The sequence below is a fragment of the Electrona antarctica genome (assembly GCF_951216825.1).
Source record: "Electrona antarctica genome assembly, chromosome: 18".
NCBI lineage: Eukaryota > Metazoa > Chordata > Actinopteri > Myctophiformes > Myctophidae > Electrona > Electrona antarctica.
The window spans coordinates 17,837,050-17,850,539 of record NC_136799.1 but is presented as its reverse complement, the minus strand read 5'-3'; the positions used below and the strand labels follow the sequence as shown (position 1 = coordinate 17,850,539).

The window sequence follows — 13,490 nt, the reverse complement described above, 5'->3', positions numbered from 1 at the left end:
AGACACAGACAGACAGACAGACAGACAGACAGACAGACAGACAGACAGACAGACAGAACTAATAAACCAATACATCAACCACTAAATAACACATTTGTGTGAATTATAAAAATCGTACTCCAATTTCAAAGAAATCATTTTTTAAGATCTTCAATTCAAATAAATTAAATGCTTTGCTATATAAACGAAAACGTTTGAGCATCTGTCTCTGGTTTAGGGTTTGTTGTTCAATAAAATATACAAACTGTGATGAGGACCGTAATCTAAGTATTCTTTTTAGTGTTGTTAAGCACTGTTATTTTTTACATGGGCCAGTTGAGATCCGAAAAACTAAACAAAGCATATTAAGATAAAAATGTACTCTTTACTTGTGTTTATTGAAAGACTGTTGAAACAAACTGCATCCTGAATGTAGAATGATAAACAATACAATTATAGATACAAAAGCAATTCAATGGTTGTCACATTGAATCCTGAGAGTCCATGATAATACATGTTTTAAATATATTTACGACATCAGATTTGTAATCATACTGATTTCGGCACATTTTAACATCTAATATCATTCATGTTTGCTTTTGTCACACTGTGTTCAGAGACACCGTAGAAAAAAATGCCTTTTTGCATAAATATCATAAATAGTTACAAACTATCTTTACAATTTACAAAAATATACATTTTTGATGCTAAAATTATGTACAAGCACATGATCCTTGATGTTGTGGTTTCAGTCAAATTATGTATATAAAAATAAGTCATTAAAGTCAAGCCCCTTAATGATTGTATATAATTTTAGTAATTGAACAATGATGTTAATTGATGATTATTTGAACATTATTTGAACATGACATAAACGCCTTAACAATAGGGCTCTTCCATGTTATGATTGTCATTTGAGGTAATGTTGGCATTACAAAGGCAACCGTGGCAGATTTGGGCTGTGGGTGAACAATTTCACCTAAGTTGATCGGTAAATAACGGTAATCAAAATGCCAGGAGAAAATACTTCTTGGGCTTTATCTTGTAAACTAACAACCTTACAATAACATCCCAAATTGGATACATTTGTTTTAAATAAGTACAAACAAAGGGAAGGTTTGTGCCACTTTACCGTCTATCTACAGTATCAAAAGACAAGATTGTTATACAAAAAAATACAAAAATAAGTGCTCAATGTTTGCTTTGCTTTACTTTGTCTTATTCTGTAAGCAAAATAGGATCTATCTCTCTATTATAGGATATATGTCATTTTTGTTGTTGATACAAGCTACTTGCAGAAGATGCTTTCCCCTACTGGGGATGCTGTGTGTGTGTGTGTGTGTGTGTGTGTGTGTGTGTGTGTGTGTGTGTGTGTGTGTGTGTGTGTGTGTGTGTGTGTGTGTGTGTGTGTGTGTGGCAAGTTGAATCAAGCAGACCTCACATACTGTAGTTTCAAAAATCTTTTTCAAACAAGTCAGATCCAACAGCTTAGTTTAGTAGTCAGTGATGGTTATTTTGTATTTATGACACATAGTACCAATAATAAACGTTTTGTCTGTCATCACCAGAACCTTCCTATCTATACTTACATATTTGACCCCTTTGGGGAAATGCATATGTACCTCAGAGAGCAACAAATTCCTAAATACGTGTGTAAACCAGCCAGTGATTACGTTAATCACCAAATCTTATACATCTGTCCCTTCTCTCGGGTATATCAAACTGTTGACGCTAAAACTGTTATAAAAATGGCTGTTAAACTGTCCGCTCTGTCCCCCTCCAAATGTGTTGTAATAGACTCCACGGTTGAAATGCAGACCCCCGTCTCCCCCATGGTCCATGACCCCGGCTACTCCTGGCTCCTGACCCCCGGGACTCGGGTGGTGGTGGTAGGGACTGAGTGCCGTAATGTTCCTGTTTGCGAGCTCGTTCACCAGTCCCAGGGAGCCTGACTGCCTGGCCGAAGGAGGCCCCCCGGAGCTGAGGCCCGACATGCTGCTGAAAAAGTTGTTGAAACAAGGTGCGGCAGAGGCCAGTCCGGGAGGAGAAGAAGACGAGGAAGAGGAGTTCTTGAGTCCCTCGTGCATCGCCTCCATCTCCTCAGGAGAGGAGGGCCCCAGGACATGGGGACTGTCTGAGGACTTGAGGGAAGCCAGGGAGGCTGCCGGTCTGCCGTCCTCCACTTTCGTGGTGCCTGTAGTTGCCGCCGCCCCTCCAGTGTTGCTAGGGTCGGAGCGCCGCTTCCTTTTCCTCCGGAAGTTTCCGTTGTCGAACATCTTTTCACAGTTGGGGTCCAACGTCCAGTAGTTTCCTTTCCCTGTGGTGAGATGGTAAATATGGAGATGAATAAAACATTTAATTTCTAACAATGCGATTTGAAATGTTCTATCCTGTAATTTGGCTGAGTATTCTGAATCCTGAAGGTAATTAACCAGCGCTAGACTCATGTGTCATAGCGCTGGTTGTACAGGCCTATACATTTTTGTAGCATGCAGGCCTAATATTATTTAGTAATAATAATAATAATATTTATGTAATTTAACGTCTTAGCAGCTATCGAATGTGAACGTACAAATCAAAGTCTTAATTCCATTGTGAATCTAAATATAAATTGCATGCTTTCCATAATATTTATTTGACAAATGTTCTAGCCACAATGGTAGGCTATAGTTAGCATCAATCCAATCCTGATATAATATAATATAATATAATATAGCTAATATAATATAATATTAAATAATATAATATAATATTAAATAATAGCACCTGTTACCATGTTGTATAGGCATGTTGCTTTTTAGATTGCAATAAACACTATTTTACACTTTGTATTCTTTGTTTATGAAATATTATTATAATATTATTATAGGCCTATATATTATTATTATATTCGGCTATTATATTAAGACTGAAATAGGCCTACATATTAGACAATGCCTATGTCAGTCAACCTATTGCAGTGGGAATTTATCGACAAATCTGTATGATTTAATGTTGACATGATTGAATAGTTTACCTGGATCATCCTCGTCCCTCGGTACTTTCTTGAAGCAGTCGTTCAGTGACAGGTTGTGCCGGATTGAGTTCTGCCAGCCGGCTTTGCTCTTCTTGTAAAATGGGAAATTATCAGCGACGTACTGGTATATTTGGCTCAAAGTCAGCTTCTTTTCGTGCGCATTTTGGATAGCCATGGCAATTAGCGCTGAGTAGGAATAGGGCGGACGCACCAGTTTCAACAACTCCTCTTGGCTGGCGATCGACAGCCAGCCCAAATCCGGACCAGCAAATCCAGGTGAATTTAGGAACTGCCGCTGGGATCCGTATGAAGGAGGGATAAAAGATGCGGCGTTATTGCCGTGCAGGTAAGACGCGGAGGAGTTGACGCCGGGGCCGTTAAGCCACAGGTAAGGGTTTGGAGAGGACGTATAATCGCCGAGGCCGTATCCTGCAGGTCTTTGTGAGCTCTGCTGGTGGTACATGCTGAAGTTGTCGCAGTACACAGCCATCTCCGGTGCCTCCTGCGCGCTCTTGGGTTGGAGAGAACCGACGGTTGGGGAGGTATGGTGGGACTGAGGATCAATGGAGTTCATACTCCCCACGGGGGAAAAGAATCCCAAAGGAACTCTAAACAGTCACCGTCTTCAGGTTCGCTCTCTCTCTCTCTGTCTGTCTCTCCAGGTTTTACGTTGTAGAGAAGAGGCAGCAAGCAACAAGTGTCAAGGAAGGTAAGTTGTAGGACTTTTGTTTTTATAAGACCTTGACAGCAGCCGCATCCAGGCACGAGATGTGTTACAACAGCCAATAGCCACACACGGTGTAACAGGGGGTGTGGTCCTGGCCTGGGATACTTCATTCACTAGTAGGCTACCACCACCATGGAGAAAAAACATATCTAATATTTTATGGTTTGTAGCCTACTTTGTAGCCTATACCTATAGGCTACTACGCCCAGGTTTAGGCTACAATTAGGAAGTATTCTAGAAGAGGAGAGGCATACAGATATAAAACCAATCTGTAAAAGACAATTATAGTCTAGTCTGATCTATCTAGACAGACAGACAGACAGGAATTAATTCTGTACTCCCCATATAAGGAGCATGTCTTGAGTGTACAGGTTTGATGAGGTCAGACAACATATGGATTAATGTCAGAACAGGTCAGCTCCATACAGTATAATAGTATATGGAGATCAAAGCTGTTCAGACCTGAATACATATATTCGCCTCGGTTCGTCCCGTTTGTACCGCACCAGATCGCGCCACGCCCGTTCGTGCAATTCTTGTCTTTGCATTGACTTTGTATGTAATCGCGCCGCTCTAACCATCCAAGTCTGAACGCACCTTAAGGGTGGTAGCGGGAACATTCTCTTGAGTGTACAGGGTTTGATGAGGGCCCAGGTAGGGCCAGGCCTTAACTTTCGTCCTGTTGAGAACTCTAGTTTTCGCTGGCTGACGGGTGCGGCTGCACTAATAACTTTGGGGCAGGCCCGTCTAGGGTTTGAATGGACAGGTATAAGTCAAAAGGAAGACATCGAAGAGGAATGATGGATGGGGAAGGATCAACATATAGAATGTCAGGTTCTGACATATACAGTATCCATGGAGATCAAAGGGTTTGAGGTTTGAGGTCAGATGAGTTGCTGGCCAATATTGATGATCAGGGATCTCCATATATCAGGGATCAGGGATCTCCATATATGGGTTTAACTGCGACAGCAGGTCGCATTTACTATATTATATCCATCCCTGATGATGTCACGTGATGTCACGATGACCTGGGCACCATATATGGGGGCTGATGTCACGTGATGTCACGATGACCTGGGCACCTGGGGGCTTGCCTGGGGTGACCAGGGGGCTGATGTCACGTGATGTCACGATGACCTGGGGGGCTTGCCTGGGGTGACCAACCAACCAACCCACACACTGACGGGAAATGCTAGATTCCGTAGTTAACTGCGACCTGCAGTCGCAATCATTAAAAAAGGTCATCAAGGCCTGACGGCATGCCACGAGTTCGACTCCCGATCCTGACGGCCTTTGCCGCGTGTCTTCCCCTCCATCTCTCTCCCCATTTCCTGTCAGACTACATTCATCCTATCAATAGAGAAAAAGCCAAAAAATATATCTTTAAAAAAGGTCATCAATGCAATAGACTGACCTGTCCTGACCTGTGGTAGTGGATTATTCAAGACAAATTTGTGTTTACCAAAAAACAGTGGGCTTGAGAGCACAGGGTTAGTATAACAAACAAGCTGTTATTTAATTTCTAATTCCAACTGAGAGCAGCCTTCATCTTGTATTTCAGTGTCTTAGCAAGGTACATTAGCTGGTTGTTTTTGGTGATAAAGCGGCTAAATCCATATGACGTCCAAGTTCACGTGTTCAAAGGCTGAATGGTTGACAGAAACACACACACACCTACAACTTAATGTGTTGTTGGTACTTTGTGTAATAATGAGATTCTTATTTAGTGAGACTTTGCTGTGGGTTTTGATTGTTTTGTATTGCGCTGTGTCGCTGCCTTGTTCTTGTAAACTGACAGACTTTCACTTTTGTTGCTGGTTTAGCCTACAATATTGTACTGTAGGTACACTGCCCTACGAAGCCAAAAGGCACTTAATACAAAGGCAAAATTAAGTAGATAGAATATTGTATCGTTGCATAATGACTACGTATTTGATTTTATGAAAACTAAACCCATTTTTTGACCTGTGATTCTTAGCTGTGGGCAGGGTAACAAGCTAGTCTGGCAGGTCAGAGATGAATAACATAACACAAATTAAATTCCATGCCATTCTATTAATGGAGACATATGTCAACTTTTACATAATAAGGTAGTCTCTGGAATGCAACAGCTATTAAGAGTAATAACTTAAGAGCAATAAGATGATAAATTGAATACATAGGACTTTTGTGTTATCGTCTTAGCCTTAATGTCTGACTGTACCACGCACTGTTTACATATCTGACTAAAGTATTCAATCAATCAATCAATCAATCAATCAATCAATCAATCAATCAATCAATCAATCAATCAAAGAACATAGCTTCTTGTGACTAATGGAACAGTTCTCTGCAAGTGTCTGAAACGTAAGGGTGTGTCTAGCAATGGTCTGGGACCGCTAGCGGGTAATCAGTTATACTGCAGGGGGGCTGCCAAATTGTGTGTGTCATATATATACTTTATTTACTTTTTCTTTTTGAACTTGAACCCTCGCATCCTCGGGCGAGTATTAGCCAAAAATAGCCGAGACACGTCGTGAACTTTTAGAACAAGGTGTACAGGAAAAGAAGACAAGACCAAGGGCGAAGGTCAAGTTTACAAAGTATAGAGTGTTTAGTGGTTAAAATCTGAAATCACATTTAACACGAATCCAATATGTAGTGGGGGTCCCTGCTTCATCTCTCTCAAGACCCCTGGTCTGTATAGGAATATAAAATTACAAAATTAGATTACATAGGTCAGGTGCTTGTTGTCTGTGCTTTATTGATAGTGAGCTGTCTTGATTGAGAAAGGCTACATCTAACTCGGCACTGCTGTTAATGTATCTGGTGGGTCCACAGTTAGTGACTGGCTGATGATTGGGATGGATGGGAAATGCAATATGGCAGTGTGCTTCTCAACTCTAAACAACTGTACAGGCAGTCGCATGGCGCCCCCTGCTGATTCTATTTTGTGATTTTGTGTTCCTTTATGTTTTGGCTTCTGGTTCTAAATTGTAATTATTTGTAACAATGTATAAGAAATAAGAACAGTATCTTAAACAGAAAATGTACATGGCAAATTAATTCCACATTATATAGAGACAATCTTGCAATAATGATAAACATCAATGGATATTATTACCATCAGAAATTTGGATAAGGCTTTGTTACAATAGTTTTCTAGCTGGGTTTAAATCAGAGAGAAGTAATAATGTTGTCTGCAAATTATCTGTATCTACGCTGCTTTGAATTGTAGGCTGTGTGTATGAACTATGAAGCCATTTAGGGACAAATCTTTCACTAAGTCAGTCAGTGTATACCGAGCCACACTGCCCCCTATCCTGCTATCTGGGGAAGACATCCGATTTAAAGAATGCTGCAAGATCTTGAACACATGTAGTATCCTACTTCTACCTCAAGATGGAAGCATCTCCACATGCAATGCAAGAGTTCAGCTGTCTCTGTAGTTCCACAAGAGATAGAGACAAACACCAATGTCCACTACACACAGGTCCAGTCATTAAACTCCTTGGTGTGAGCTCCATGGTTTTGTAATTACATTTATGGTGATAGCCATAAACTCATTATGGCTATCACCATAAATGTAATTACAAAACCATCTCTGTGATCAATAAATGGGAAATTGTGGTATAATGAGGTTAATTTATTAATAATAATGCATTTTGAGAACCCCTAGAATGATTTCCCCTAAAACTATCCAACTGTCTCTTATTGTTGTCATAAAGCAAGGAATGCAATTTCTCCAATACAACTGGATCACCATTTCTTTCTTTTCGAGATTATGTCTTGTCTGTATTTGCAACAGTCATCCTAATGATCCTATCCTATCCAACATCTCCATGATCTAATTTTTCGTCTTTGAGAGTAACTTTCTAAAAGAAAATAGGCAGAAACTCACTGAGATCCACAGTGATTATGTTAGTTGGTATTGACACATTAAGTCTGATTTATTTTATTTCTGATTTATCTTCATTGTATGACGGAGTATAAATTAAGCATTATCTGCCATCACTTCACTGGACCCCCCCTCTTTTCAGAATCTGATAGACTGAGCTGTTTTTCCCTAATGCAGCTTTTCTGTGGCGATCCAGGCCGCAGGGTAATTGTCCGCGCCGCCCCAAGAGTCGCTCTGTCTGACTATAATTCTATAATATCGGGGTTGGCTATGACAATAATCCTTGGGCCCATCTTGCATCGCCAAAACTGTTTTACAAACTGAAACCGTAACTGTATGGATGTGAAGCCGAGGGTGAGAAATGAGTCAAATGCTTTCAGACTTTGAAGGCTGCATCAGCAAAGCCTGTCTGCATTTGTGAATTTGTTGAGAATGTTTGGAAGGGTTTCATGTCAGTGTTACCCATTTAGAAACAAAACAGCTTATTAAATGATCTTTAAGTGTAGTCAAGGTGACTTTCTTGACTTTGATTTTGAAGTGAAATTATTTTGTATATGCCAATACAGTGATATTAATTAATGCCTTACTGTCTTTCTATGCATAAAAGAATAATCATCAAATCAAAAGAAGAACATGATGGTGCGCCCGGCCGCCTGCTGGCCTAGTGGTCCAGGCGCATGCCACATATAGGTTCTGGCCTGACAGCGCGTCGCGTGTTCGAGTCCCGTTCATGACGACCTTGGCTGCGTGTCTCTCCCCTTCTCTCTCTCCCTCTTTCCTGTCCGTCTTCACTGTAACTATCTAACTATCGATAAAGGTACAAAAGCAAAAGCAAAAAAAAAAGAAGAAGAACATGATAAGCTATGTTGACAATAGAACATGAATACCTTCTTGGGCGTTGGGTGTTGATGTAAACACAGTATCTCAATTCTCAACTACCATACAGCACATAATACATAAGACATGTAGGCCTAGCCTGCCCTAAGTGATTTAACATCCAACACTAGAGGATTATTAGTTTTACCTGCCTGTGCCCAATGTCACTCACTGCCTGGCTGGCAGAAAGACTCCCACTAGAGGTACTACTGTGTGTGTGTGTGTGTGTGTGTGCGTGTGTGTGTGTGTGTGTGTGTGTGTGTGTGTGTGTGTGTGTGCGTGCGTGCGTGAGTGCGTGCGTGCGTGCGTGCGTGCGTGCGTGCGTGCGTGCGTGCGTGCGTGCGTGCGTGCGTGCGTGAGTGCGTGTGTGCGTGAGTGCGTGAGTGAGTGAGTGTTAGAAGTAGGGAGACTCTCATCTCTGTTAAAGAGCCGTCTTCAGACAGCTCTACTCTCCTCTGCTGTTGTGTGTTCACAGCAGAGACACAAAAGCAAAGCAAGCCCATTCACAGTAAACCTGCATGAACAGACAGGACACAATAAATATCTGTTCAAGCATGATTTGTTGAGACTGTTGGGTTGAGAAACAAGACAACACATGGTGGGGAGAGAGGTAAGAAAAGACACAGTAACACTGTAGTATACAGTGTACAGCACTGTACACTGTTGGAATATCCTTCTGTTGAGATATCCTTTGCTTATATCCTCTTCAATTATATTGTTGTCCAATCATATCCATTAATCTTAAAAAGTGCAAATTTGTTATGGCATAGTGTGATAATATAGGTTTACTGAATATTATGAGTATATTATGTTATTGTGTGTCTATGCTTGAACACATTATTAGTTGTAGGTTGTTTTCCCAACAGAATACCACATGAAGCAGTTCAATCAAGCCTTCAATCAAGGCCAACATGATACTCAGACATGTTGTACATACTGTGACAATGTATAGTATCCCCTCACAGGGCAAAAAGCCACATGCTGTCACACCAGGCCAGAAATAAGTGCCTCTCAGAAAGTACTGAGAAACAAACATACATCCATAACAACTCAAGTGTTCAAGCGATGACTGTTAACCCATTAGTTTTAATTCTAAAGGCTGTGTTGTCTTCCTTCTCTTTAGGTTGAAAATGGCTATATGACCGCAATATATCACCCCAAGGAAAAGCAGAAGTCTCCGGGAAGGGGACGCACAGAGATGATTCAGTGGAAATAACCTTTTGCATTGTTAACGTATAAATGGGCGAGGGACACTTAGGAGAGTGTGCCAGACTTCATGAACTACCACTCTGTGATTTTGTATTGCTGAGAGGGAGAGCATTTTGGACACCCAGAGATCTCTGTAACTCATTCTATTATTCAATCTGTAATATCTTTATGCAATTCGATTAAATACATGTTAAACCTTAATACCTTTGTCCGTTCTTAAACTTCACCAATTAAAGGATGCGCAGAGATAGCGTGCTCCATGAGGGTTTTCTAAATTGTCTCACTTGCATTTGTTTGTTGTCAAGAGGCTCCATCAACACCCATGATTTTATATGGAAACTAATCAAAGCATCTGTCATGTATTTTAGTATGTGCTTCCTATCATGTTAGTTCAGCCATGTTTATAAATTGTGCTTCCAAAATTAACATTCTATAAAATGATAATAACGATAATAACATGAAACATGAAACACCAGCCTTGGTACTACTTCCATTAATTCATTCTAAGTCATTAAGGCCATGCTTGTATGATTATACCCTCTACAGTAAAACCCCAAATGTTTATTTTAGAGTTAAATTATCACAGAACATTTAATTAACAGAAAAGCTGTTTTGCACAAAATGAACAGTATATAGTATAGTTCATTTTAGTCAATGAAGGTTGTTGAGCACAAACAGGTAAAAAAAACCTGTCAAGTCTCATTTCATTATCAGTGAGAGGCTTGTTGTGCAGAGAAGCGTGTGGGATGTGAAGACCTATTTATTCCTGTTCAAGAGACAGTCAGGTCCATTCAGCATGCGTACAATCCACGCCATTTACCGTTAAGTCTATTTCAGTGACATATTTACACCCACATATCAGGCTGAGGGAGTTTACCTATGTTTGGCTAACCTGGATAATTTACACAGGAAGCATTGGGAAACAAAAATGTACACATATTATATGTTACATGCTTCAGTGTATATGAATACACAAACAAACATATAGACTACAGACACACACACACACACACACACACACACATATGCCACAGTCATGGAGAGACAAACACAAATGAACAACACATACAGAAGCATGCACGCACGCACGCACACACACACACACACACACACACACACACACACACGCATGCACGCACGCACGCACACACTTACTTTCTCTCAATCTCCCTTTACCTCTTTCTTTCACACAAATGCACACTTGTGCATACGCACACGCTCACACAGGCACACACACGCGCACACACGTCACACACACACATAGACACACACACACACACTTTCTCCCCCTTTACCTCTTTCTTTCACACACATGCACACTTGTGCATGCGCACACGCACAAATACTTTCTCTCGATCTCCCTTTACCTCTTTCTTTCATGTGCACACGCTCACACGCTCACACACACACACACACACACACACACACACACACACACACACACACACACACACACACACACACACACAGAAAAGCATTCATGGCAGGCGCTACTGAGGCGGTAATAATATAGTGCTGCTTTTGAGAGGCCAGCCACAGTTCTGTGGGCAGTGAGGGTACAGGAGATGTTATTGCTCTATATGTTTAGAACGCTGCCATGGAAAAATAAGAGGCTCAGCCGCAGGCATTTCCTCAGTTCCTCTACCCCCAGTCACCTCCCTCCAAGCCCGTATGTGAGGGAAAGAGAGAGGGAGATTTAGAAGAGAGATGTAGAAATGTCACACTTCATCATTCTCAGAAATAGGCATCCTAACTTTTCTCTGTAAATAGAGAAAAAACTAAACTGCTCTTTCAGGCTGGCTCGCGTTTCCTGTAATGATGGTTTTTAGCATAATGTCAGAGATCTAGGAATGTAAGCTTATTATCCTGTTGCTCAAGACAAGTCACTCTGGTTCAGTGCATCAGCTAAATGTTTAAAATGTAATCCAATGTATGGAGAACAACCCTTTCACTGCTTCTTATACATATATATATATTCTACAGATGCAGGAATATTTGTTGCATGTATTGTTTGGACACTCTTGAGCATTTCAGACTTTATTCATTCTAGAAGATGCCTAATATAACTGTCTATAATGGCTAGACCATGCTATCATTTATAAATGGCCATAGGCCTATATAGGCGACCATAGGCTATCATCATCATTTTTCGACCGCGGTAGAGATCATGGATTTCACAATGCCACGCCAGACTTTCTGGTCCTTTATTGCCATCCCCAGTTCCTGCTTACTGATGCATGTGTCCCTAGCGATGACATCAGGGAACGACAGTTTTCTACCTCTGGTCTTCTTTGAGGCAGGATTCCAGAGAAGAAGGGAAGATATAACCTCATTGTCAGCTCTGTAGCAGTGGCCGGCAAACTTTGTTCTTCTGGATCGGACTAGTGAAGAAATACGGGGAAGGTTGCCGTATATTAGATTAGTCGATTCGATGGGTGGCTCTTCCAAGACAGATTTTGCGCTCTCATTAGGCTATTAGCCATAGGCTATACCAGAAATCTAAATGCATTGATTAGATGTTTGTGAATCTGAATACAATGTTTCTTAAAATGCATAGCCTAGTTTACTTTAACCAATAGTTTAATCTGCAGAGGATGTAGCCTATTGCTCTGGCTTATAGGCTAACACAGTTACATATTCTATATCTTATGGATGCTGACATGCTGTCATATTTGGGCTGCTTACACTCAAGGAGGGAAATTATTGAGACTGGCCAACAGCCAAATATCAATTTAGATGACTAGTCCTTACCCGTTCTGAATATATGAACAGTAAATGATGTTCAATGTGGTTTAAGTCCACCCGGACGTGGAATTGCCTTGGCAACAGTTACAATCCTGTGCACTTTTATATCTGTTGGATGATCATAACATTATGAATACTTGTGATGGTGATGTTCAGTGTGTCACGCAGTCACGCTGGGCTGTAACCTGTCGTAGTCAGTGTCCAGGCTTTCAGCGTGCATGTAGCCTATGGCACGGTGGTTGAGGAGGGAGCGGACAGTGTGGTGTCGAAACAGCGCGTGTGTTCACGTTAACATGCCCCCGTCCAACTGTCAGAGCTGGCTTTCAGGTGCCTGTGCCACGCAACACCCGCGTTGGCCGCGATGCTTCCCCAAAGAAGGAGTTCTGTCGACTGACGCAAGAGTAGCTAGTAGTATCAGGGTCCGAGTTGTTTTCCCCGTGTGGGTCTGTTACGCGGAAAAGTGTGCCCCAGTATTAATCTGTGTCCGTCCAAACATGCATTTCACTGGTGACCCGGAAGTGGACAGACAGACAGACAGACAGACAGCGATCGGTCCATTTAGTAATGATAATGATAAGTCTACAGTTAAAAAAAGCACATTTGACTTATTCAAAAGTTCAGTCATGTACATGCATGGGCAAAGGGGTTCTGCACTTTTTTATTAGCTGGTATTTCTTTTTACTTTCTTTTTTTTTTTTGTCGAAACTCTATCAAATACTGTATGAATCAATATGCCAAAAAATAGGCCCACTTGCTCTCCACCCTCTTATCGTTGCCATGTCCACAAATTATAAGTTTGTAGATCGGCTATTTATAAAGTGGCTATATAATATTGATGCTAATGCTAGCCTATATTAACTAATTTTGCATGGGATCCCCCGTCTGTTGGGCTTGTTTTCGTACAATTTTGTCCAACCCATTTTGCCAGTCTAAACTGGCTCCAGGTAGAAGACAGAGAAAATGGGATTGACATTCAAAATTGTAAATGCAGCATTGCCCGCAATGCCCTCAGTGCCCACATACCTGACTAACTACCTCAAAAAAGTGAACGACACCCA

The 13,490-nt window shown here is 41.2% G+C and overlaps 1 protein-coding gene across 1 annotated transcript; it reads right to left on the bottom strand.

Moving 5' to 3' along the window:
- Positions 1-344: 344 nt before the first annotated feature.
- foxi2 (forkhead box I2) lies at positions 345-3,656 on the bottom strand. Its single transcript, XM_079528071.1, has 2 exons — positions 2,996-3,656; positions 345-2,296 (listed from the first exon to the last, which is right to left on the bottom strand). Exons 1-2 carry the CDS (start codon positions 3,567-3,569, stop codon positions 1,668-1,670), a joined length of 1,203 nt encoding a protein of 400 aa, XP_079384197.1. The 5' UTR covers positions 3,570-3,656; the 3' UTR covers positions 345-1,667.
- Between the last annotated feature and the right edge of the window lie 9,834 nt (positions 3,657-13,490).